At 36.8% G+C, this 24,902-nt stretch overlaps 1 protein-coding gene across 7 annotated transcripts; it reads left to right on the top strand.

The window, feature by feature from the left end:
- The first annotated feature begins 200 nt into the window (after positions 1–200).
- On the top strand, positions 201–23,479 carry LOC131778094 (atrial natriuretic peptide receptor 1). 7 transcript variants are annotated; one of them, XM_066165692.1, is made up of 24 exons: positions 201–500; positions 1,144–1,354; positions 6,060–6,136; positions 7,024–7,749; positions 8,157–8,455; positions 8,885–9,026; positions 9,663–9,875; positions 10,262–10,355; positions 11,095–11,191; positions 12,066–12,152; positions 13,962–14,051; positions 14,798–14,875; positions 15,621–15,725; positions 16,065–16,136; positions 16,712–16,877; positions 16,990–17,136; positions 17,609–17,786; positions 18,235–18,375; positions 19,274–19,397; positions 19,565–19,633; positions 19,860–20,034; positions 20,673–20,771; positions 21,368–21,459; positions 21,980–23,479. In XM_066165692.1, exons 4-24 carry the CDS (start codon positions 7,068–7,070, stop codon positions 22,085–22,087), a joined length of 3,258 nt encoding a protein of 1,085 aa, XP_066021789.1. In that variant the 5' UTR covers positions 201–500; positions 1,144–1,354; positions 6,060–6,136; positions 7,024–7,067; the 3' UTR covers positions 22,088–23,479. The 7 variants fall into 7 exon arrangements, with proteins under 7 accessions (XP_066021789.1, XP_066021790.1, XP_066021792.1 ...); XM_066165693.1 differs by lacking the exon at positions 6,060–6,136; XM_066165691.1 differs by lacking the exons at positions 201–500; positions 1,144–1,354 and adding an exon at positions 5,755–5,874.
- The last annotated feature ends 1,423 nt before the right edge of the window (positions 23,480–24,902 follow it).

Genomic DNA, 24,902 nt, shown 5'->3' with positions numbered 1-24,902 from the left:
ATTGTCTTAAAAAATCCGAACCAAAACAATGGGCAAAGTTTTACATGTACCTGCCATGCCAGTACATCTTTTAACATTGAAGTCAAACACCTGCCCTCCATCATCATCTGTTTCCTGTTGTTCCGCCATGTTATCCAGGGGCCATGGCAAGGCACATGCGCTAACCCTTATCTCTCTTTGTCATCACTTGTTTTTTCCGTCCCCGTCGTCGGGTTGTTCAAACGATCTGCGCTTTTACCATCATGATGTGGCCGAAAACAACGGTAGATTCTTAATTTATGGAACGCTCACAAGACGTGCTATGATACGCTACCATTGCATTCACCATCCTTTTACCACGGATGATCATAGATAGTTCCCTGACCACATCTTTTCATCAGCTAATCAGAACGCATTTAAAAAAATTCATATATCGGCTTGGTACAAGCACCAATAATGATTTTGGCAGATAATCTATTTTATTCGAAACCGGAATTATGGATCACTTGACTGCAAGTAAGGTTAGTTTTGAAATATTGGCTAGTAGGTGGTCGCGCAGTGTTAATTGCTCTAGATTAAAAGACACACGTCTAAAGAAAAGTCGAATACCTGGTTTTATAGGTAGTCGAAAAAAATTAATGCATAATACGCGACAGTCGGTACGAAATCGTAATTCTCTTGAACCCTGCCGGGGTAACATGTCATGTCAATTCTCCATAAAGCTGGTGCAATGTAATAATGCTACGCTTAGTCTCAGATAATAAAGACTGTAATTAAAAAATTTCGTACCCTCTTATATCCACGTCACTTGTTTATTTTGCTAAAACCTTATCTGCAATAACCCGTTACCTGGCCTAAAGCTTTTCGAATTTCTAATTCTCGCAAAATTAAGCATTTTTTGCTGTCGCATGAAATATGCCGTGGGGAACATATTGCGATGTAGAAATATATCAAAACCAATTTATCTCTTTTGTTTTGGGAAGTAATATTTACATTATTTCCTCGAAGGTCTTTTGAAAGCTTAATATCAAATCGCATGCATGTTGTACTATTTTGAAAACAAGGACAATTTCGCGTCGTTTTAATCTTAGATCATTTTGAATGGTTGTACTAAAATTCGTGTTAGGGAAACCACGATGCATTACTTGATATTAAACATTGCAGATGACACTGGGAACTGACGGAGTGCTTCCCTACCATAAAAGATTATTTAGTTCGACAAGCGGGGGAAAAAACGAATCTGTTGATGAATTTGCATATGAGCTCCTCCAAATGGTTCGGCAGTGTCAACGCAAGAGAAATGTTTCTACCATGAACAAAGAGATAAATTGAAGTGAAGACCAACTTTGATGCGATTTGGTTCCAAGAGGAACAGGTCTGTAATATGTTTTTTCTTAATTTTGAAAAATATCGGTGGGCTCTTGGTTTTTCGTAATCATTAAAGAGGTGTCAAGTTAACTGTTTACAAATATTTCCCCATCATGAAATAAGTTGATGTTTCAGGACGACGGAGTCGTGACATATCACCGCTGAACTTTTAGATTAATTTGTGTTATGGAAGACTCGTTTGGTCCGTTTGTCATAAAGTGCGGTCTAGTGAGAATTATTTATATGCATCGTAACTGCAGTTTGAGTATTGTTTTTGTAGCTTCGAGCTCGAAGTAGCAACAAAATATCAGCCGTAGAATTGTGCTTTGGTGCTTTATCACCAATTTACATGCATTTGCATATCTTATTTTTTGATAAATATTGATAGAACACGGAGGTTAAGAACTTCATTTTTATAAACTGTATACTTGATGGAATCCAGGAAACCTTTTCAGTCACTGTGATGTTGGATGTTTTGCAGTGACACGTGAGTGTCGTTAAGGGCTTGAAAAAGCAACAACGGCAACGGCAACGTTTACTCAGCAAAATAAGCAGAGCAGTAGCTCAGCACTTTTGTTTTAAACTTTTGTTTATTTCTTAGACGTCCTAAAGCAAATAAGAAATGCATTCGCGAGTTATACTGAAGGGGAGATCTTGCACGGGTAGAAACGGTATTTGCTGACGAAATTCTTAGGAGAAGTAATAGCGCATTGTTTGGTATAACGTTTTCCCATGCGCGGCCGCTGCGAGTATGAACAAAGAGTTATGCAATACATGATACTTTTTTCAGTATTTATTTGAATTGAGCCGAATCATGAAGAATGTTTTGAAATACACAAGTCGTCGAAATATGAACCGCAGGTCGTCCAAATATGAACCCCAACAATTTATCAATTTTTACCTCGAAACTTTTGAAATTCACCCGAGTTAGACTTCCCCAGTTTTTTAAACACAAAACACACAAGAAGGTTGACTTTGAGCACATAAAAAGTCTATGCAAGTTTATTGTAAATTGTATTCACGAATCAAGCATTTCCTTGACTTGATATTTCCTTGAATTTGGTTTTAACTCACCCCCTGTCTAGCTGTAACGTTCATTGCATTTCTCGAATTTATGAATATTTAGCTCCAATACAATTACGTTTCTTAAGCACTCTTCTGGTTATTTTACTGCTTCATTGCTTATAATCCTTTCTAGTTTTAGGACAGTGATTTAATATCTTTACCCCAGTTAGCCTTAGAAACGTTTCGTTATTTTTAGCTCAAAAATATAATCTGCAACGTTTAAAATCAATAATAATAATTCAGTTTCACGATAGTGACGTTGTGCTGACAAGTGAATTAATAGAGTGAGTAGAATTTGAGCTATGATTAAAAGGAAAAATTACCTCGGGAAGGAAATTTTTCAGAGCTGCCATGGATGAACTTCCCCTGAACTTTGAACTAATTTGGTTTTTTTTTCTTTCAAAAGCCAATGTAGTCGATGCCACCAGTAACTCTATTCTTCCAAAATGTTATGCGCTTTTAGCTATTTAGATTAATCTTAACTGAAAGAGCTTTCAAGACATCCTCCACTTATGCATGCATGGATACTTGATGAGTCGGATAAAGTTTTTTGCCCTTAAATTAAAGCAATGGACAATTGATGGCTAGTCAATTCAGTTCAAGGCGACCGGGCGTTAAACTGAGTAAGCTGTAAAAGCGTTAATGTTTTCGATGCGTTCACGCAGCTGCGTGGTCGTTAATAGTATGTAAATTTTCTGCTCATCTTTCGAAAAGTTTACATAACATTTTGTATAAATGCAGACAGTCCATGAGCCAAAATAAGGCAATCCATTTAAATTGTGCCTGACTCAGTGCTAACTAGGATAAACAATATAAGTGATTATCCATGGCGTTATATAGTTATTCCACGTTCTTGAATTTCTTATCACAAGCTGTCTGGCTTCTTGTAATTCAACTGTGGAGTTTTACCATAATTGTGAGTACTAATGCAATCCAATGTCACAAGAAAGTTGTTCCTCTATCGATTCATCACTGATTATAGCGTATGATTGAGATGATACGGTAATTAAGGTATATCTCTGTTACTAATTCATGCAGCATGGCAGCTCTGTTCAGTTACTACGGAGAAATCGATGAGCTGCCAAATTATTTGACACGAAATTCTCCTCTAGTTCTATATCTACATTGTTTGCTTCCTTGTTTGTGGTTTTGAAAGACACCCTAGGTTTTCAAATATATTAGATAAGACGGCGCACTCGAGTTCCAATCCATAGTCAACATCTTTTAGTGATTTTTTTGTCGAGAATTGTCTTTTCGTGAGCAACCTTTTCCTCAGTTAACCCATATTTTCAATAAATATATGCAATAGCAGGAAAATTTGCGGTAACTATGATGTTCCGTTATAAGTTCCATGAAAGAAATATTTATTGAAGTTTAAAGTTGGAGAGACCAAGTTAAGGGACAGCATGATTTTACAGAGGCGAAATTATCATCAAATATTTCTGTTCAAAACACTTCATAAATATCAATTTAGAATATGAAACAAACCACAGCCAAAACTTGCTAAATATATTTCGTTCACTCTACTCATTTACATATAGAATGGTTTGCAAACACAGACAAAAATTGGAGGATGCTCTTCTCTCATTGAAAAAGATACTACAAACAGTGATTAAAATTGCAAAATTAACAATTTTCTGTGACATTTGACCATTGTCATGGTGAGTTCCACTTTTTAGTTTTCAGTGCCATGGTGCACCTTCGTTGGATGAATACAATAAGATGGGACTAGCGCTGCAGGTTTCCAACTGCTTTTCAAAGCGATCACTGACACAGAAACTATACCTTATTGTAAGAAAGGCTCAACTGTTACTTCGAACGCCATGCATTCCCCTAAACGAGTAAACATTTGCTGGTGTGGCGAAATTTGAGATGAAAATGTTTTACCTAGATCAAAAATGAGACGCTATTTAAATGTAGCGGGTTGAGTGAGGAGATCAAAAGGCGAAATATGTTCCCCCAACATAACTTTGGATGAAAATATCTTATCAGTTGGCCGATGCTTTTAGAAAAAATGACTGGACTTTGAAATGTAGATGTTGTAAATTTTTGGAGAGGGGACTGTTGTCCTTAATGGCGGCTGAAAATTGAAAACGTTATTTTTTTTTATATTAAAGATTTGTTTGCCTTTTTGCTTGGTTTTTGTTTTGCTTTGTTTTGTTTTGTTTTGTTTTGAAATGAAAGAAAAGTAACAACCAAAACAAATTAAAAAATCAGCTACATTTATTTCTTATGGTAAGGACCAATCAATTCTTACTTTGTCAGTTTAAAGCCCTTATCATGAGATTTCACAGAACCACTTTATCATCTTCGTATCAACTACCTTCCTACCTTCGGGGCTGGTAACCTTACGTAACTTTTATTTTAGAAAGAAAATGAACTACCAAAACAGTTCTTTTTCTTTGTTCCAACAAACAGAAATTTTACAAATACAACGCAACGATTCTTCTTAGAAACGTGGCGTATTTGCATTAATAACCAAGTCGATCTCCTGGCAACGGAAACTATGGCAACGCGAACGGAATCATCGAAAGACTATTTGAACCAATAATTAGAATACTTATTTTCTGTCATTTGGCGTCAGTCACTCCTGATCGAATAACTTAGGCTAAGATTTATTGATATAATCCACCCCCCAGAAGAGTATTGCATATCAGGTAAAACCAACGCGAGCGAGTCGCTACCTTTTATCTTTTTATCCGCGTAACAACGGTTTGAGCAACAATTTAATCTATATTTTCAATTTAAGGTACGAATCATTCAGTTTAGCAACAAACATAGGAAACTTTACAATTAAGCAAACGGAAGGGCTTAATAAAATTGAATAACAGCTGAATAATCTGCTGTCTCATGATCATCCGTTTAATGTCAAACGAGAAGAATATTTTTCCCAAACTAAATCTCTTTGCATTTGTATCTGGAGAGGAAAGCCAGAAAATTTTAATATTTGTGAAACTTCGTAACCGAGTTGACTTACTCCGGCCTTGTTATGGATATATCAGGAGGATTTATGTATCACAAATCAATATTCAATAAGCCTTTTGTGGGCGAAACACGCTTTTTAAATAAAGAAAGAATATAATCGAGTAAACCAAGAAGCTTTCTTATGGCGCTTTTCGCAAAGAAATACTTTAAAAAAAGAACTCGTAGCATTTATAGATTGTGAATTTTAATTATAAACCTTTTTCGGGAGCTTTCTTCACCTAAAGTAGAAGATAAAATTATCTGACGAAACAAATATTGAAATGTAAACTATTTTAGCTCTTGGAAATGGCTTCAGGCTCCGCCCCTTATAATCTAACTCTTATGCACCCAACCGATTATCTGTCAAAGCGTGGGTTAGTTTTTTAAAGGTTGAACTTTGAGTTTCCGCTGTTGATTATCTTATTAATCGAGTTAAGCTACACGGTGGCATCGATGAATTAAAAACCGTGAAGCGCTGAAGCTTTCTCAGCGGTCAAGGTAGGGTAATAAATTGAGTAATATTTTTGTTCGATGAATAGCAGCGATTAGTAAATACTACTATTGTATTGGTCTTTCTTAAAAGAATTGCGAGCCCAATAATTCGAACGACTCAAAATAAAACGATAGCTGGGAAGGAATTAAAGAACAAAAACTAAAATTTAAAATGCCTTTCTTGGTCCTAGGAATCAAACGAAACATAACGAGTTTATCACGGTTTTATATTGTAAATGAGAGTGATATGGAAGACATTGGCAATGAGGTAAACATTTCTCAAGTGTGTTTTGACATTTGTCGGGCTGCAAATAATTTCGGGTTAAAAACTGGCTCATTTCCAAAGTCCTCATCGTGAACTGAAAATTCCTGCCAAAAATAAATTAAAAAAACGGTTGGACAGTGTGAAACCTACATATATATACCATACGTAATTAATTACCGTTCGACTTCAAATAAGTTATTCATTTCTAGATTAAATTTTTATTTAGACAGAATAATGCACCAGGTAATGCATTCAGAATAAGAAAATAACAAATTGAATGTGTTGTTAAAGATTCGTTTTATTTTTAGCACGTTTTAAAATAGAGCAGGTCGCCCTGTTAAAGTATTACTATGCTGAGGTGATGATGTTAATTGACCACCGCAGAGAGTTTCCGAAGTCGACGATTCGAGGTAGCCCTTCATTAGAGCGTCGTCGTCTTTAGACTTTCGCTCTTCGCTCCGAAGTAGCACTACAGTTTCTTCGGAGACGTACCCTCTTTATTCATTTGATGACGCCAAAATTTGGCGTTATCGAAAAAAGTTTTGCACCTAGTCTCCCTTAGATCCTCTCTCCGTTATTAAATGGTGCAATTGGCATAACAGTCTTAATCTTCTTACTGGATTGACATCCCATTAGCGCTGTGTTTACTTCAACTGTTCATAACATTTAAGCTGTTTCTAAATCGAGGAAATCGGAAATGAGTCTTTTTCTCGGTTAGTTTACTTTCTTTGTCACAATGTTGTTGTCACTTGTATTTGAGTTTCATGGAAATTTTTTGATGAATAACTGTGTCCGAGTTAGGCAAACAAGTTTCTCGAAGAACCTGATATGCTTCAAATTTTAATTATGCGTACATCAAGATTGTAATAAGTGCACCTGTTGTATTTCAGACTTTTGCTTGATCTCCGAGTGCTGCACGCTTCGATAAGTCACGATGTTCCCCTTGTACGTGACCTGTGTTCAATTATGGTTATCTTGTGCGGCTAGTAAAGAAATTCGTGTGGCAGTATTGGTACCAATAACAGGAACATTTCAAGTGGGAGATGGTATCAGGCCTGTGATTAAAGCGGCTTTTGATGATGTAAACAACGATGAGAATTTACTTGTTGGTGTCAATTTGACGTATACAGTCCAAAACAGCGCGTGTGACCCAGTAAGAGCGGTTGGGATAACCGCTGACCTTATGCAATCATCAGCATCTGTGGATGCGTACATAGGCCCGGGGTGTTCGATAGCTTGCCTCTCCGCCGGTCTCCTCGCACAATATTGGAATAAACCTATCATATCGTTTTCGTGTTCATCACTGGACCTTCAGGACAGGGACAAATATTCCACTTTTGCAAGAACACAGCCATTTAGCCGCACGTATTCAGAAAGTACACCTTTAATTCTATACCAGATCATGCGCAGGTTTAAATGGCGAAGGGCGGCAATCCTTGCTAAAGATGACGGCCTCACGAGTATCTGGGCACCAATTGCGAACAACGTTTTGAGTTATTTCAAAAGTAGCAACTTAACAATTTCATATTATAATGTTTATAAGGTTATGGATGATTTAGAGACGCAATATAGAGATGCAAAGAAGCTTCTTGAGGAAACACAGAAACACGCTCGTGGTAAGCTATTGTAGAACAGAAAAAATTGTCAAAGAAAGCAAAATATTGTTGGTGAGGATGTACCATCAATGTTACTGCTTCATAGTATTCAAAATAAAGATTGACGGGAAATAACGTACCACGAAAGGACATTTTCTCATTGAAAATTGCTTTCTCTGAGTCGATCATTTACAATTGTTTATCTTTACCAGAAAGGATTTCATTTTCATACAAACCTTAGTGCAAGAGAAATTGAACTAGCGGCTCATATACAAACGTCTATAATGCTGAGAAGTTTTTAGAAAAATGTAACGTTCAGACTTAAGTCTGGACGTAAAAGCATTAGAAAAAATTTCCTCAACAAATCAAGCTGAAAAGCGAGTACAATCCACATCACTTTAACATTCCTTTTACTTTTTTCCTTTTAGTTATATTCATTTTAGCCCATAGGAATGAGGTTGCGCGTCTGCTATTAATCGCTAAGGAGCTGGGAATGCTGGAGGGAGATTTCGCGTTTGTCACTTTGGATTTCTACATATCAGAATCTCTAAGAACATCTTTGGCTAAGAAAACGTGGTCGCTGAGTTGGGAGAAGATGCTGGAGATATTTGAAGGGCTCATAACTTTGTCTGTTAAAAAACCCAGTGGCTTGGAGCTACAAAATATCACAAAATGGTTAAATAGAAGCCTTCAGGACATGCCTGTCTTTCAAAATCTCACTGCAGTGGTAATCGTATTAATAGTTATATATCTATGATATAAGTTTGCGATTTTGCTTGATGTTGACACCTTTGCACTGTAATGGAGAGGATTCATGCACTTTTAGCGAGGCGCTCGATTATAGATAAGCTCGGCATAAAGTGCAGAATAATTTGTCACACAGTAACTCATATTAAATTAATATTTCATCGCAGTACTGAAAAAAGACAGAATGACCCTGACTATTATGAATGCTTATACTTCCCAGATAGAAATGCTGTTTCATTTTCACTCAAAATATAAATCAGAATATCAGTCAACCCCGTTTATTTTCCCGAAAAATAAAATATATTTTCTAGATGTTGTGTGAGGATAAAGCTTGTTCCTATCATTTACTTGTCTTGTGGCTCTCTCATTAGCTAAGAAGTCATTTAACCAACATTGTTTCTTTTTTTAGGCAGCGAAGACTGCTCCTTACCTCTACGATGCCGTTTTACTCTATGCGCATGCTCTTAATCGCACTCTTAGCCAAAGAGGTAATATATCCAATGGCACAAAGGTATTCAAGAACATGGTCACTAAAACTCGGCTGTTTACAGGTAAACAACAAAGCTTCAACGGGATTTGCAAGCATTTTTTTTTGCTGATTTTATAGGCGATGTTTCAAACAGTTATGATGGGAGGTTGAGGCTGAGAGTCACAGTTGTTTAATACAACACATATAAAGTAACTATAATAAAAATTCCAAGGCCGTATGAGATTTTACATTTTTGCACTGGATTCATATGGATGTTCAGTCAAACTCTACCTCGGATGTTATTCACAAAAGTAAATACCTTACAAAGGGGTCTCCTTTCTGGGTCCATAAGGGACCTCTGAGAACATATCCCCCCCCCCCTTCCCCCCGAAAAAAAAGACTTCATTTATGCATTGTAAGGGAGCTTGAGAGTGTGTAAGCATGTTACCTGTAGAAGGTCTGTCTCCTTTTTTGAGAGAGGTATCTATTGATGGAGGTATCCTATGGCACTGCCTATTCATATCTTCTCCCTCCTGGGTACTCAATGGATACAATCATATATATAATGTTTGTCATCTAGGTCAGTATAAAGCTTAAATACTTAGTTTCCTTTCTTCACTTCACTTGGGAAAGGGTGAAGAAAAGAAACTTTTCTGGGTTTAATCGTGCGTATTCAAGAAATTCGCAGGAGTTATTTGTTGTCTCTATGAATTGGCAGGCATGTCTGGACCTGTGAAGATTGATGAGAAAGGAAATCGTGTGCCACATTTTGTATTTGAAAATATTCACAAAAGCAGTGGATCAGCATTGCTAGAGCTGGATTCAAACGGAACTGTCATAAGGCGTTTCAACGTACGACCCGTGTGGCCTGGGGGATCAACTAAGATTCCTGATGACGAACCCGAGTGTGTGTTTGATGATTCGTGTAAAGGTAAATTTTGGTAAATAAGTAGTGAGGGTCGATAAAGGGCATTTCTGGATAACTCTTTCACGTCTGTGCCAAAAGACAGTATGGAAAAGGACCCAAACAACCGAGCAAACAAACAAACAAATAACAACGGAAAACAACAGGCACAAGTGTTACAGTAACGTAAACAGAATAAGGTAATCTATTTAAAGAAACAAATTTTCTTCAATTGTGTCCATAGATTTGGAGAATTACAAAGGTTTTTGCTATACGTGTACTTGAAGTAGGCTTGAAGCCATAAATTCATAGTTCAGCATAAGATTCCAAAAATTGTTGACATTTTTCATCATGGCTGGACGAGTACCATGCTTACTCAAGACTTGATGTCACGGTTATATTGTATATTGCAGATTCTGATGAGCATATGGAAGACTGGTTAATTGTGGTTATCGTTGTTTCCTCCTTTGTCGTTGTTCTGGTTCCTATTTCTTACCTTTTTCACAGGTATGATAATTATTTAATTTTCCTTTACTGCACCCTACGGACATTCGTTTTTAACCTAAACTTTCAGCTCTACCAAGTCTTCGTGGATCTCAGCAAAGCCTTCCATCATCACCGTCTTATAATTGAGGCAGTCGATGAGATTTTTCAACGATTGCAAGCTGCTAATATATATATATTTTTCAAAATATATATTACCGTCAAAATGTGGTAAGAACAAAAAAGTGGCACACGAGGCGCAGCCGCGTGTGTCACTGATGTTCTTACCACATTTTGACGTCCTCTGTGATCTATGACTGAACAGACGCACGGCAACTTGGAATCTATTTGTTTTATATAATAAAGAATTAAAAAAAGTTTTAATGATGACGTCATCTATACGTCTGTCCTCCAATAGATCATAAGTGAAAACCAATCAGAATGCGTGCATATTTGAGCTTATCATATAAATAAATTTGCAACATGTCTGATCGCCATCAATCGATATTCCCCTCCAATAATTTTTTTACTTTTCAAATCACTTCTATTGGCGGAGATCCTAGGAGGATCTACTGATAGCCAATTCTGCGCTGTACAGTCGCTTACGTGAACATCCCTTGAAATTTTCTTCACAAACACACTCAAAAAACACCGAGATGGCGTGATTTTATTCCAGAGTTATGCGTACGGGTTGCTAAGAATTACCTTTTTAGACTTACGCGACGGATTTAGTCTTTCTCAATGTTCTCTCTATGAATTCCAGGCGTAAAATGTACGAGAACGACCTTTTAAATGACGCTTGGATCATAGATTTTAGCCAAATCACACTAGGTACGGTGGATAACAGGTTCGCAAGTAAGGTAAGGAAGTATGTTGTAATAATCGCACAACTAAAGTTGTCTTCAGTGTTCAACATCATTTTGAATGTGGACCATTTTCTTAAAAAAGATCTGTTGAATAGAGATTAACTTGAGGGTGACGTCCAAAATGTTACATTTGATATTTTTGGTCTCTATCGGATTTGCCATTGTTTTGAGCCTATGAATTGTATGTCTGCTACTTCAGTGAGTTTTCCATCACTGAAGGAACTCAGATAAATGATTTTCGTGTTGAGGTTTATGATCAGCACTCCTGCACTTGACCCAATAATGGCATAATCTTGAAACAACGAGAAAGTTACTGATCGCTGAGCAGACATTAAGAAAAGGTCTTTGATAATCAGTCATCAGATACTGAAGAGGTTACTGCTATTCGCACAACGGTAGTTTACAAACATGATGAAATTATTACCAGTTCTTTGCTGTTAGAGCCCAAAAGAATTCCTAATGCATTTAAAAAGTCATATTAGGAGATGAGTTTGTGGCTTTTCCAGCTAATTCAAATTTCTTTTCTGGCTTTCGTTATTAAAAAGATCAAAAAAGAAACTAATTGGATTATGTGAATTGCACCACCGAGTCAACTGCACTTATCCCTTCTCCATCTAAACCTGCGTGGAATATTAGCTAATGATATGATATTCGAAAACTACAGGAAACTGAACTGAAAATCAGTTTCAGAAAAACGATTTCTTTAGTTTGATTGACATTGTAATTGAGATTAACACGCTCATCTAAGAAATCAAAACAGAATGTATGATATAGTAGTAGCTATTCGTCTAGAACTAAGTGTTCTCAACCACCGAGTTTGTAGTTTAAAAACGCATGCATGTCTCGTTTAATTTGCACACGTTTACAGTGGATCTTCGATGTGGATGACAACATTCAAGACAAAGACCTGAGATTGTCAAGGACTCTCAACAATAGCATTGGCTCTAAGTTTACAGTGAGTAAAAAAATGACCCGAAGTTAGACGATTCCGAGTTGAGTGAATCTTGCAAAAATCCATCATTGACCACTACTAAATTGCGTGAGAAATATCAGTACCGGGCTTACTTTGCCTATAAAAATCGGTAGGATGATCAGTGTTCCTGATGGCACGCTAATACGGAAATCTGTACAAAAACTCTGCGTTCAAGGTATATGTTTTCTTAAGATCTACATGAATTCTTATTACACAACTTTCAAACCATTTCTAAGATACAAGCCATTTGATTCAAGCCCGGTCAGTTTAAATCTGCAACATAGGAGAATAAAGGGAAATGACGGCGAAGACGGCGTGTTATTCGCGCGGGCATTTTGCTAAATTATCGCCGCAAGACTTCTGGCGAAGGATTGCACTTAACATTTTGCTTTTTTCTAAGACAAGTTCCACCACTCCAGTAAACATTTAGCTCAATCTTCCCTATCAATTTTCTCTAGCTAATTCGGGCTAAAATGCAAAGCTATGACTACAAGAGTAAAAGTTATTTCCAAACAGCTAGTAACGTCAGTTTCACCAAAGTTCCCTTCATTTCGTTTTTACCCGACATAAGTGCACTAATATCATCATCAGAAACGGCAATCATGATTTTGGTTATTTGTAAGAGACACCATGAACAGATGAATCTTTGACTTATAGAAATGAGTAACTGAACAGCAAAAGCTGATGTTTTTAAATAAACGCAAACAAACAAACAAACTACTGATGCTAAAATACTTTTAAAATCTAATTTCCAAGCAAATAAATTTTTAGCTTAAAATAACTCATAACTTTTATTATCCTCTGGCTCAATCTTTCAACTTAAACAAGAAATTAGACTATGAAGAATCGCAAAAAAATCAAATGATCGTCTAGAAACTTCAACCAAGTTTTATGACTCAAGCTCTTGACAGATGCAATACATTTTTAATTTCTGCTGACGGGTGAACGTGAGGAGTTACTTTTCAAAAGATACTTTTAAACATTGCAAATTTAATTATACTTCCCTGGGAGATCTGAGCAGATAATGGAGCAGTCAATCACAAGGCGTCATAATTACTGAATTATTTTGGCTAAAGTGGCAGTAGACAGTCTAAGCCTTACAATGTATTTGATTGAGTTCAAAAACGATAAGCTTTCTCCACGCTTTGTTGCTCTTGGTCGGCAGAAAAATTGCTTTGTTTCCAAAAAATTCTGGTTCTCAGGCAGCACTTGCACTAGAGCCATTTTCAATTGAATGCCAAAAGTGATCCGAGGTTGCATTGGTTTTATTCTACATCGCTCTTTGATTGGCCCAAAAAACTCGAGCCACTCTCTCCACCAGTCAGGCTAAAACCAAGTCACCTCCGTTTTCCCGCTCTTTGGACAGTTTGCTTGTTTTAGTTTGAGCCCTCGTGCTCATTGGTTCCTAAGGGTACTTTTCTCTCTTTCGACTGGTCGTTATGAAAATTTGGGGTTTGGTGCCACAACATTCAATCGAATAGCGCTCTTACTGAAACCAAAAGAACTTCACAATTTTCACAAAGTAAAGGCAAAGTAGTTTTAACGTAATTTTTCTTTATTTACACCAGACACTTTTATCGGAAATAACCTTGGTCGCTGCCATCATGTCAGAATGCTATAACTTTTGACTGAACCGAAATTTATGTGCTATAAAGTGTGAGTTACCTTAGCTGTACCGTCACTTGAGTATACTGAGTGAATAGTGTTCCCAAATGCATGTGCGGTAATTTAATCTTTGACCTAGTAACTTTAAATGGTGACAAAACCTATTTCGCTCTCTCTCTGGTGCAGGTTATCAAAAGTCTGAACTCTCGTCAATCTGTGCAAACTGAATGGGTGGGTGATGGAAAACCGTTTCTTTCAAATGTGGGTCGATACAAGGTAAATGGTGAACTACCAAATTTTAAGGTCTCAAATGCATTTTTGTCGTTTCTATGCTACTGTTTACTGTTTCAGGTGTTATAAAGTAACGTTGTTTTAGATTCGCTTTCTAGTAAGGTAATTGGAAATTATACCGAGCACACGCAACAGAGCTGAAAAACGTCTGCGCCTGTCAGACCGGCTTACCTGTGAAACCATAACAACACTATACAAAACTGGTGGAAGTTTTGAAAACCTTGAGAAGTGATGTGGTTTTCCGCCCAGCCTAAAACCTAAGTAAAGAGGTTAATCACCGACCATTCTTAAACAGAGGAACTAAATATATTTTGCGCTAAACAGTTTTCCCTTGCATACTTGCCGGAATTTGACAGTAAACTCTGTATTTCGTTGCAAAAATACATGTAGTTGGGATGCAGTGATGTCAATGCTAGCGTTGGGCGGTAATCGTCGATATTTTCTGTTTAAGTTTGTCAAAAAGGCGTCTGTAGTGGACAAAAGATATTAAGTCTTTCAATCGTTTTTCCGAAGTTACGGCCAGGTTAATTGATGTATACGTTTCTATGGATCAACAAGCGTAATTTTCTCATTGTCGGATATGTGGATGGCATTCAGTTGCCACTACATACCTACGGTACTCAACGGTACTTTGCTCGAGGGAACTAGAAGGTTACCGTTCAGAGTGTCATTGATCGAAGATAATATCTTTAAATATTTTTTTACGATTTTCCTTTGGTTTGCGTCCTCAGGGAGAATTGGTGGCCATTAAAAGGCTTCATAGGGACTCCGTACACCTGACACGTGACATTTTGATAGAGATGAAAAAAGTGAGTAGGTGACATTCAGGCTTGATGCGCTAATTGCAATAACCGTGCCATAAATGTCAGATATCCTTTCGATTGGCACTTCCACTCTGACGACCCTTTCAACTAAAGAGAGTTTTAATTATCCGTTAAACATTGAAACCAAACCTCCCGTCGTGGACCTATGACTCGGGTGAGTTTGGCTTCTTTTGATAAGTTTACGGTTGAGTGGAAGTTTAGCTCGCTTGACAAATACAGGTATTGCTGGTTGAACTGGTTTTCTCCGTTTCTACGCTAAACACAACGAGCAGTTAAGTCAACTGAGTTGATAATGGGTATTGGCCACCGAAAAGAGATTCTATAGCCATTTTTTTGAGCATTAGACCTTTTCCGCTCTGACAAAAGGCAAACGCTCGAAGCTTCAGCTTTAGAATGTCTCTTTGGTGGCCAATTTATATCATCATATCAGTTGATACAACCAAATATTCTTATATCACCCCACAACGAGGCAGCACCACAGTCTCTTTAAAGCCTAACCCCCTTAATTCATTTGGGGAGACTGTGGGTTAAATTGATGTTCCACCAAAAGAAAAATTATTTATGAAGCTAGCCAATATCCAACAGAGGTCCAAACTGGTATAAATATTTATCATTTTTAATGAAATGAATCATAAATATCATTTAAACACATTTTTAGGTGTGTTAGTATATCGTCTGTGCAGAAAAAAAGGGTAAAATTATCCGTTCCGTGGTGTTTCCTAATTGTCAGGTACGAGATATTGTCCACACAAATCTCAATCCTTATATCGGAGTGTGCATCGCATCCCCAAATGTCAGCATCATTTCCCATTACTGCTACCGTGGCAGCTTAGAGGTGAGGCATCAGTTAGACAATATAATTACGAGGAAAATTTAACATAAACGATCTCATAACGGTGAAGGGGAGAACCACATTTCAATTCTGGTACTTAAAATCCCCATAGCCACGAACAAGGTAAATTAATAAATTTTGCACTTAACGGGCAACCAAACTTTACGTCGCAAAATTCGTTGAACAATTAGTCGGTCAATTATTTTCACTTTCCATCAATTTAATAATTTGTTTGAAACAGAAGCAGTTCATTTTTTCTGCCTTTTCTCGCTGTCAACCGTCCATGCAATTGATGTTTCTTCTCAGTTTTGACTGATTTCTGTTTTTTTTTTTATTTTCCAGGAAATTTTGGCCAACCAAAACATAAAACTCGACTGGTTCTTCCGAGCGTCTTTTGCTCAGGACATTGCCATGGTAACTGCATTCATTTAACTTGTGATGTCTGAATTTAAAAGTAAACATTCGTTTAAAATGTCTCAGTTTAAAACATTTAAAAACAGTTTCTTTAGCCAAATATATATTGTCAGTGCTCTTTACCTTTTCAATCAAGCCACAATCGCCCTGACGAAGGGCTAACGCTCGAAACCTCAGGTTTTTTACTCTTTTCGGTGGCCAATTTACATTTTCAACTTAGTTGTTAACACTAAATTACCTGCTATACTCTTCCACCGACGCAGCACCACAGTTTCTTTAGAAACTCACCCCCTTTTCATAAGGATTTATACAAGTACTTAATTTTGATCTATATTAATCGGCATCATCTTTCGTCAAACATTAGATAACAATGCGTCGCAAATGCCACCCTCTAAGTCCAGACCGAACTCATCTTTGACTTTGGCCCATTGACTAAATTTTCTATAAGTTAGCGCTGGCTATTTTCGGTAATTGAATTTTATCTGGCTGCAAATATTAGTTGTTGAAATTAATAAATCGAAGACGCTCGAAAACTCAGCTCGTCTCATTTATATAATTTAAACATTTTTTCACAGGGGTTGTGGGTTCTACACGCCTCCCCTGTACACGTACATGGTCATCTTAGGTCATCCAAATGCTTGATTGACAGTCGTTGGGTTTGTAAAGTATCTGACTATGGGCTTGGCTTGTTAAAGATTGGCCAAAGAGCACATGAAATCAGCGAACATGCTAAGTACAGGAGTAAGCTTAATCAACTTTTGCCACTTTTTCTTACATTAGTCTAAGAGCTTTTTAAATTGAGATATTATTCTAAGTATGAAGAGTGACAATCACTTTTTCATATTTGCTTCAGAATTGTTCTGGACCGCGCCGGAGCACCTTTGCGAAGATGCCATTCCACGTTGTTCACAAGCGGGTGACACATACAGTTATGGAATTATCCTCAGTGAACTTCTCAGTAGAGAGGAACCATATTCTTCACACTGCGTGGATCCCAAAGGTGACTGAAAGAACCTGCAGCAGGACTTCACCCTGGCTGCGCAATCTAAACATCTTAAAAATAATTTCCTTCGTGAAGTCGACCCTGTAGCCAAAAACCGAATTTGGGAGGAGGATGTATATCAATGCAGTTCTATGGAAACACAACGGAGTCTAATTGACTTTCTTAGTCTTTTTAAAATTTTCTATTGAAAGAATACATCAGAGGAGGTCGTAGAAACTGAGAGAAAACAAAGGAGTCAGTAAATTAAAGTAACTGTTGTCAAAATTGGTTGCCATGTTCAAAAGAGATCAAAAACAGATCTAGTAGCAAGAAGGGCACTAAGAAAATAGATGTTCTAGGGATTATCGCATTTCACTGGCTAACGGATTTTAAATTAAAAGTATTTCAATAAAGAAACCGTAAAAGTTTGCAGTTGTTTGTTAATTGTAATTATCTTTTAAATATTATTTACTCTTTGTTTTTTCTTAAGATATCATCGACCAAGTGAGGAAATGTCTTGTTCCTCCTCTCCGGCCTGACCTACCGAGTGAAATCAGAGACAACGAAGGCATCATCCATTTGATGGAAACATGTTGGGATAACGATCCTTCAATGAGGCCAGCATTTTCGGAAATAAAGTCAAAGTTAAAGTCTCTCAATTGCGGAAAGTAAGATTTTATCATGTTAATTCTGACGTTTTAAGTTGTCAGACTGAGAAATCAGCTGATGGTAGGATAAAACTTGAAAGGGCTTTAGATTCACACCAGTTTTCGTTGTTGACATGACCATTTTCAGCCAAGGAAGGACACGAAATCACAGTGCACATATATCCGCGCAGAACAACTTTCTTGAGCATAACGAATATGCACGCATGTGAAATGCAACACTGGATTAGTTACTTTGATCATTCAAACACATAAAAGGGTTTAAGCTCATCGTGGAAGTTTATTTCGTCGCCATGAAATTATTTCCAAACAAATCTTTGGGTACTGAATCCTTTTTGCTAACAGCGCTTGTCAATGAAACAGGAGATAACAAAAGAAATATTACGTCAATCAAACGAGATAATATGAGAGATCATAGCCTCAGTGAAAACGATTTTTTCCCATTTTTCAGGAATGCTAACATTGTAGACAATATGATACGTATGATGGAGGACTACACAAACCAGCTGGAAAATCTCGTAGACGAGAGAACGATGCAACTAGCAGAAGAAAAAGCTAAAACGGACGAGCTTCTTTACAAAATGCTTCCTAAGTAAGTGTAAGAACGCTTTGCTCATACTCCATTCTCACCAGAGCTTAAACATGTTTTAAAGCTGTTTCAATATTAGCACGTTTGGAAATTTTTTTCTGAATAGAAACTGCTTCAGCTGATGTTTGTCGACTTAAAATGTAGCACATTGAGTCAGTGGCTACCTGAAACCTGTGAAAAATTCAGTTTTTTAATTCTCTGTATTTTCATTGTACTAGTTATTGAGTCGTCAAACATCAGTTTAAACAACTTCTATATAGAAAACAAACATAAACCGTGTTTAACAAAACAGCTTTTAAAGCTTTGAAATAAATTGTAAGGATCATATCATTTCTATAATCGTAACTATCAAAATTTTGATTACAACAACTGTATGTGTAAAACTTATCTATAGCAGTATTAAAATATGTTACCCATATTGTCCAAACGTCTTTTCACGGTTCACGGAAGGTAATGTATGCTTTAATGGAATAGATAGGCAATATTACCCGATATTATATATTTTAAGTGTTACAGCGAATAACAGCCGGAATAACTAGAACAATGAAAATACAAGTCAGCTTTTACTTAAACACTACGTAAAATTAAATTTTTCAGTTTTGTATCGTAAATTCTCGTTCAATTAAATCTGGCTTAACTAAACATGAAATGCTGCGGTGAATGTGGCATTAGAAACCCCCCCCCCCCGAGTTGAGTATTTAGCATTGGATACAGCCTGTGCTCATTGTTTGACAACTTGCTCCAAAATGAAAAAGTAGGACTGAGATGTCTCACGATCCACGAGAATAAATGTAAGAGCACCCTGTGAACGGGTCAACGCAGTCCACCAAGCCTATGGCCCTAGAGCTCGTTCCTGTTCATTTGAATGATTTTTTTTTTACAATTGCTTCTCATTTTCTAGACCGATCGCAGAAGATCTTAAGCTGGGAAGATCAGTGACAGCAGAAAGCTTCTCCTCAGTGACCATTTATTTCAGCGATATTGTGGGCTTTACATCAATAGCTGCTCAATGTACACCATTACAGGTAATGGACGCTTTTTTCAACCTGTTGTCTGAGAGTGCCAGTTTTTTTCAGTACTACGCCGAAGTAGAGGAGTGGTAAATTTGATAAAGATCGTATCGAATTCTTGATGTTACACCTAAATAATGGTGAAAATTGTTCTTTCATTGCTATATGGTTGTTTTTCGCAGGTAGTACATTTTCTGAATGACCTGTACACCTGTTTCGATAATGTTATTGACTCTCATGATGTTTATAAGGTGAGCTCTCTTTTATATTTGACCTGCAACAGGCAGTACGTGTAATTGCTTCAAGCCTGCCCCTTGACAAATCAATCTGTTCAATAAGTCATCTAGAGTACAAGTTACACCCTCTGCAATTAATCCTGCTGCTTTTGGACAGCATGTTAAGGAGAGATGTACCTACCTTTCCTTCTGTTTCTTTAACTGTTAAGGTGTGAGACAAATCTTTGTTGTAAAACAATAGGTTGAGACAATTGGTGATGCGTATATGGTGGTATCAGGTTTGCCGGTCAGAAACGACAACAAACATGCCGGTGAGATCGCCACGATGGCGCTAAACCTGCTCAGCTCAACCAGAGACTTTACCATACAACACATGCCAAATAAAAGGCTTCAGTTACGAATTGGGATTCATACAGGTCAGTATCTACGTAGAATATGAGGCTGAGGTATTCGTTAAAATGCTAGAGAAAGCTTAGAGCTCGGCTCGGAAAACACAGCGTACAGTACGCTTCAAAAAAGCGGGATCTTTATTTTATACATTAACCGTAAGAGAATGAAGCATGGGGTTACTATGGAATCTCGCCAAAGTTACGAGTGTATGTATGAGGAGATGATAAAGTTCGTGTGATATGCACTTGTTCTGGAATTTTGCTGAGAAAACAGCGTCACCCCGCGAGTGTGGTTATGAAATGCCGGTCTCTATCAGCTTAGCTTTCTGGTGGCGCGTCGGTTGTGCGTGTATCAGCCAAAAGAGTCTCTAGATCTGAGGTTCGTTAATTAATAGGATTAAATTCGTTTACTTTTTTTTTACTATGCTTGTTTTGCCGGATAATGTTCTTATAGCCTGTATTGGAAAATGCTAATTTCTTCAGAAGTTGTGGTTCAAAAAAGTGTATTCCACAGAATAAAAAAGTACGTACAAGTAGAAAACTCGAAGATTGAAGCCTCTCTACTGTTCACAATTACAATTTATGTACCAAGCAACGCCAAAGGGAAAGAGGATACAGATGTAACAAAAAAAATGTATCACAATATATTTTCTGTCTGCTTAAAGGTCCGTGTGTAGCTGGAGTCGTAGGGCTCAAAATGCCACGCTACTGTTTGTTTGGAGACACTGTGAACTACGCGTCAAGAATGGAGTCTAGTGGACTTGGTGAGTTGTTTTTTTTGTTGATCATGATGCTATGGTTCAGATTTTTTAAAATTCTCTTTCTAAAATATATCTTTTATTAAATAGATAGGAATTGATCAATTGTAAGGATAATATTATTTCTATAATCGCAACTATCAAAATTCTGATTACAATAACTGTATGTATAAAAACTTATCTATAGCAGTATTAAAATATGTTCATTACCCATATTGTCCAAACGTCTTTTGTCTACGGAACGTACTGTATGCTTTAATGGAATAACAGCGAATAACAGCTGGAATGATAACAAAGATGATAATAATAATAATAATAATCATAACAATAGTAGTTGTAATAATGACGATAAAAAATAATATCAACAATGATAATGATGATGATAATAGGGGTGATAAAGATGATAAAACCAATAATAGCTAGCTTAAAAAAATGTTATCAAAAAAGAACTTCTTAGTCAGCTTCAACTAGTACAGACGGGCTATTTGAACTCAAAAACAAAACGATCTTGAGCAAATCAGTTCGCCAAAGGCCAGCGACGAAAAAAAATAAAATCTGGCGGAAAAAATCCTGATATAGTTCAAACATAATTGACACTTCAGCCTTAAGAATCCACTTGAGCCCAGAATGTAAAGTAGCCTTAGATCAACTTGGAGGCTTTCACCTTGAAGAAAGAGGACCTGTCTCCATTAAGGTAAGTAACCGAGTCAAACGTAAGTGACTTGATTTATAAGCGGTCATGTCATGAAGCTAAGCAATAACTTGTCGTTCTCGAACTAGTCATGCCAAAATAGTATTAAAAATGACAACAAACATAATGATGTGTAAAATTTTAAAAAAAGTTAGACTGAAGAGTAAAATCCAAATTGTATAAAATAATATGTTCTTTTAGGTATGAGATTACAAAAATAATTGACTAAATCAAAAGAATAGGAAATTTTGATAAAAGTCAGTTAACTTTCCAAAGGAGCACATCAAACTGATTTTGCCGTAGGCGCGTATAAAGCGTTGGAAAATTTTGTAGAATGAAAGACTAGAAAACATGCAAAACCAATGTAAATGGAAAATATATATTTCCGTGTTAGCACATCTAGGCTTACACACTACATGTCCCCTTACAATACAGCCATGACCTTTGATTTGTTGTTCATGTTGCCGATATGAGTTTTGTTATGGTAGAAAATCACGTTTCTTCAAAACTTTCTTCCTTACAGGGCAAGGGAACGATAACAACCCATTTTCTGAATGGAAAGGATGGTTTTACGAAACCTCTCCCAGATCTTTGTGAAGCAGCCCCGTTGACTGAGCACGAATTTAAATAGCCTTTGCGATGTGTGCCGCATCCTTATGAAGCTACGCTGCGCCCACAAGCTTCGTGTACTCAGTTACAACAGCAAAGAGCATAATGCCTTCTGTTAAAGAAAGAAAGAGAAAGAAAGAAAAGGTCCTCGAATTCATTTTAACCATTAGGAAAAATATTAAACCACGACATATTTAATCGGCTGGGTGATAGCAAGAGGCTGATTACCCCCGTATTGTATGACACGTATAATAACCGTTACAATTTCCTCAACTGTGATTGGTGCATTGGCTGCTTTATCGTCAACTAATCATTCTGCACAGTTGTAATCAGACTGTGTAATTGGACGGTTGCTTGTGGTCGGACGCCTACAATCAGAGGGCTGAAGCAGTCAATTTTACTCAGTCCACTCAGCTAAATCCACCAATCACAGTATTGATCGCAATAACCATAGTGATAACTACTTATCCTGCAAAAAAAAAAAAAAAAAAAGAAGTGGGGAATTTCCAAAATGAAGAAATCTTTTATTTGAGACAATGTCTCTACCGCATATGTTTGTTCTAAATGTATTTGTTTTTTTCGGAAATTGTAACGGTTATGATTAATTGGTAACAGGACTTCGTGTCGTCTAATTCCGTCTGTAATCATACTCGTGACTGACAACTCGCACTCCGATTTTGTTAACCACTCCTTTGATTACAGACCGAATTGGACTCCACTTGGTCATATTAGCATTATTGATTGTGTAAACGCAAAACTTATTCAAGATACTACGCACTGAAAATTTTAATGTCAGAGTACAAATACTGCTTACAGATATACTAATCGGCTAAAGCTCAACTTTCTAAAGCAAAAATACTGTTAAAAAAAATATAGTGACTCATAAGGAAGTTTTCTTTATTTTGATTGGCTAGCACTTGCTAGCTAGTTGAGTTTCATCGGCTGGTGGCTTTAAGTGCTTAAAATTAATTTGTTGCTTAGCCGTCTGATTTGGCTTGGCTGATTACAGGATTTTGTACTAGAACAGGTGAAATCGGACAGTTTGGGCTTAAAACAGCTATTTCAGCCACGAATAAGGGTTTTTCATAACCACTGATATTCGAGCAATTTTTAGTTACACAATTTCTGGTTGTTAATTTAGCTCGCCGTCTAAACATTGAGCAGTGCACCAGGAAGCCGTCGCTTTAAACATCTTCAACACTAAACCGCTGAAACACTAATCAAAAACTCTACGTTTTATGGTATATCTACTCTTAGAGAAAATGCGTTTTCCTTCACTCTTAATAACAAGCAATTAATCTTTGATATTATAGTGTTTTATGTATACATATATATTTTTAAGATAAAGTGACAAATAATTTATTTGTAAGTAAAATTAGTAATAAAAGTAAAGTAATTTTCATATACAATTGTAAAAAATAAAGCTGCAGTGAAACCAAACTTTATGAATGATTATGATACAATAACACCACCAAAAACATTAAGATCTAATTGTTCACTCTTAAAACTTTTTTGTTTTCTTTTGTTTTTGCAATCAATCTTTCCCCCTTCCGAGTATAAACCCCGATCGTTCAAAAACATTGAACATAGGTGGCAGTTCAGTACGTATTTTTTTTTACCAGAACTGCGTTTGAAGGCGAATTCCTGGTCTTAAATCTAATTTTCGAAAAACACGTTTGCCTATACAGTTAAAAGCATGTTTATTGATTTAAAGGCGGACCGCATTGCCCCATCGAAATTTTCATTGTGAGCTATCTAGCCATCTAGCCCTCTAGCCATTGAAATCGTTATTATGCCAAACGATAAAGTATCAGCGCTTGTACTTTCGCTCTTTGCTTTTCTTTTAAAATTAAGCCACGATACTTAAAGATTGAGTTTCTAGCGTGTCCAAGCACAACCTGAGAATTGAACTAGTACCAAAAGTTAGCCTCATGTTGCCCAACAAGGCCCCAACAAACAAACCTTGACATTCAAGATAAATTACAGCTTCGTCTGACTGTTTTATCATTGCATTGCAAATTGCTTGATGAAAACAAAATTGGGATTTAAAATGTGTTGTATTTTACTGCAAAACTTAATGAAAAGTCATTCTAAGTATTACAACCATTTTTTCTGAGAGAAAGACCGCGTGTAATTCTGATTGAACATTTCCACCAACTTCCTGATCTGAGATTAAATCCTAACAGTCATTAACGCCAGTTCGTGTGAAGGTGCACGCTGCCGTGAGAAGTGTCCTTGATATCGCACTACAGAATTTCCTGGGTTTTTTTATACACTGTATCAGTTAGAGGACCGATTTTTTTCCTCCAATCAGAAAACTACTGATCGAAAGGGAATACTTACGCTTCTTGACATGTTCGTTAAAACAGAATATGCAAATTATCAGGTAGTGTTAACTTGCACGCAATTGAAGTGTCAATAGAGGAGTTTCATGGTCATGTAGCACTTAAATATTGACGGAAACAGTCACGAATACGCGCTATTAAAACGTCTACTAAATTTTTTTTTAAGGTTTCGAGCGCAATGAAACGTGACCAAAATAAAATACTGTTTGTAGTGGGCACCATATAGTGCTGTGTAAATATAAAGCTATAACACCTGCACACCGCCTAAAAATTTGCAATCTTATTTTAAAAGTGAAAAAGTTTCAATAATGAAAGCCTTCAACACCTCACATTCAATAAACATGGAATCCATCTCAGTTCCTACGAGCTTTTACAAACTGCGTTATGAGATAACGAGTTAAGGCGACTGATTACGGGTGGCATTTTAATTACAAATATTAAAACAAAAAATTACCATCTTGTGACAAGCAAAATAGTGAAACCGAGATGAAC

Source organism: Pocillopora verrucosa, chromosome 4 (assembly GCF_036669915.1).
Source record: "Pocillopora verrucosa isolate sample1 chromosome 4, ASM3666991v2, whole genome shotgun sequence".
NCBI classification, from domain to species: domain Eukaryota; kingdom Metazoa; phylum Cnidaria; class Anthozoa; order Scleractinia; family Pocilloporidae; genus Pocillopora; species Pocillopora verrucosa.
This window is presented reverse-complemented; position numbering and strand designations above follow the sequence as displayed.

What these genes read in the sequence shown, in the direction of transcription:
- LOC131778094 (XM_066165693.1), top strand. Translation starts at nt 7,068, where the DNA reads ATGTTCCCCTTGTACGTGACCTGTGTTCAATTATGGTTATCTTGTGCG. An exon ending in GCATTGGCTCTAAGTTTACA is followed by an intron (nt 12,153 to 13,961) that starts GTGAGTAAAAAA and finishes TCTCTGGTGCAG; the next exon opens with GTTATCAAAAGTCTGAACTC. An exon ending in CTCAATGTACACCATTACAG is followed by an intron (nt 19,398 to 19,564) that starts GTAATGGACGCT and finishes TGTTTTTCGCAG; the next exon opens with GTAGTACATTTTCTGAATGA.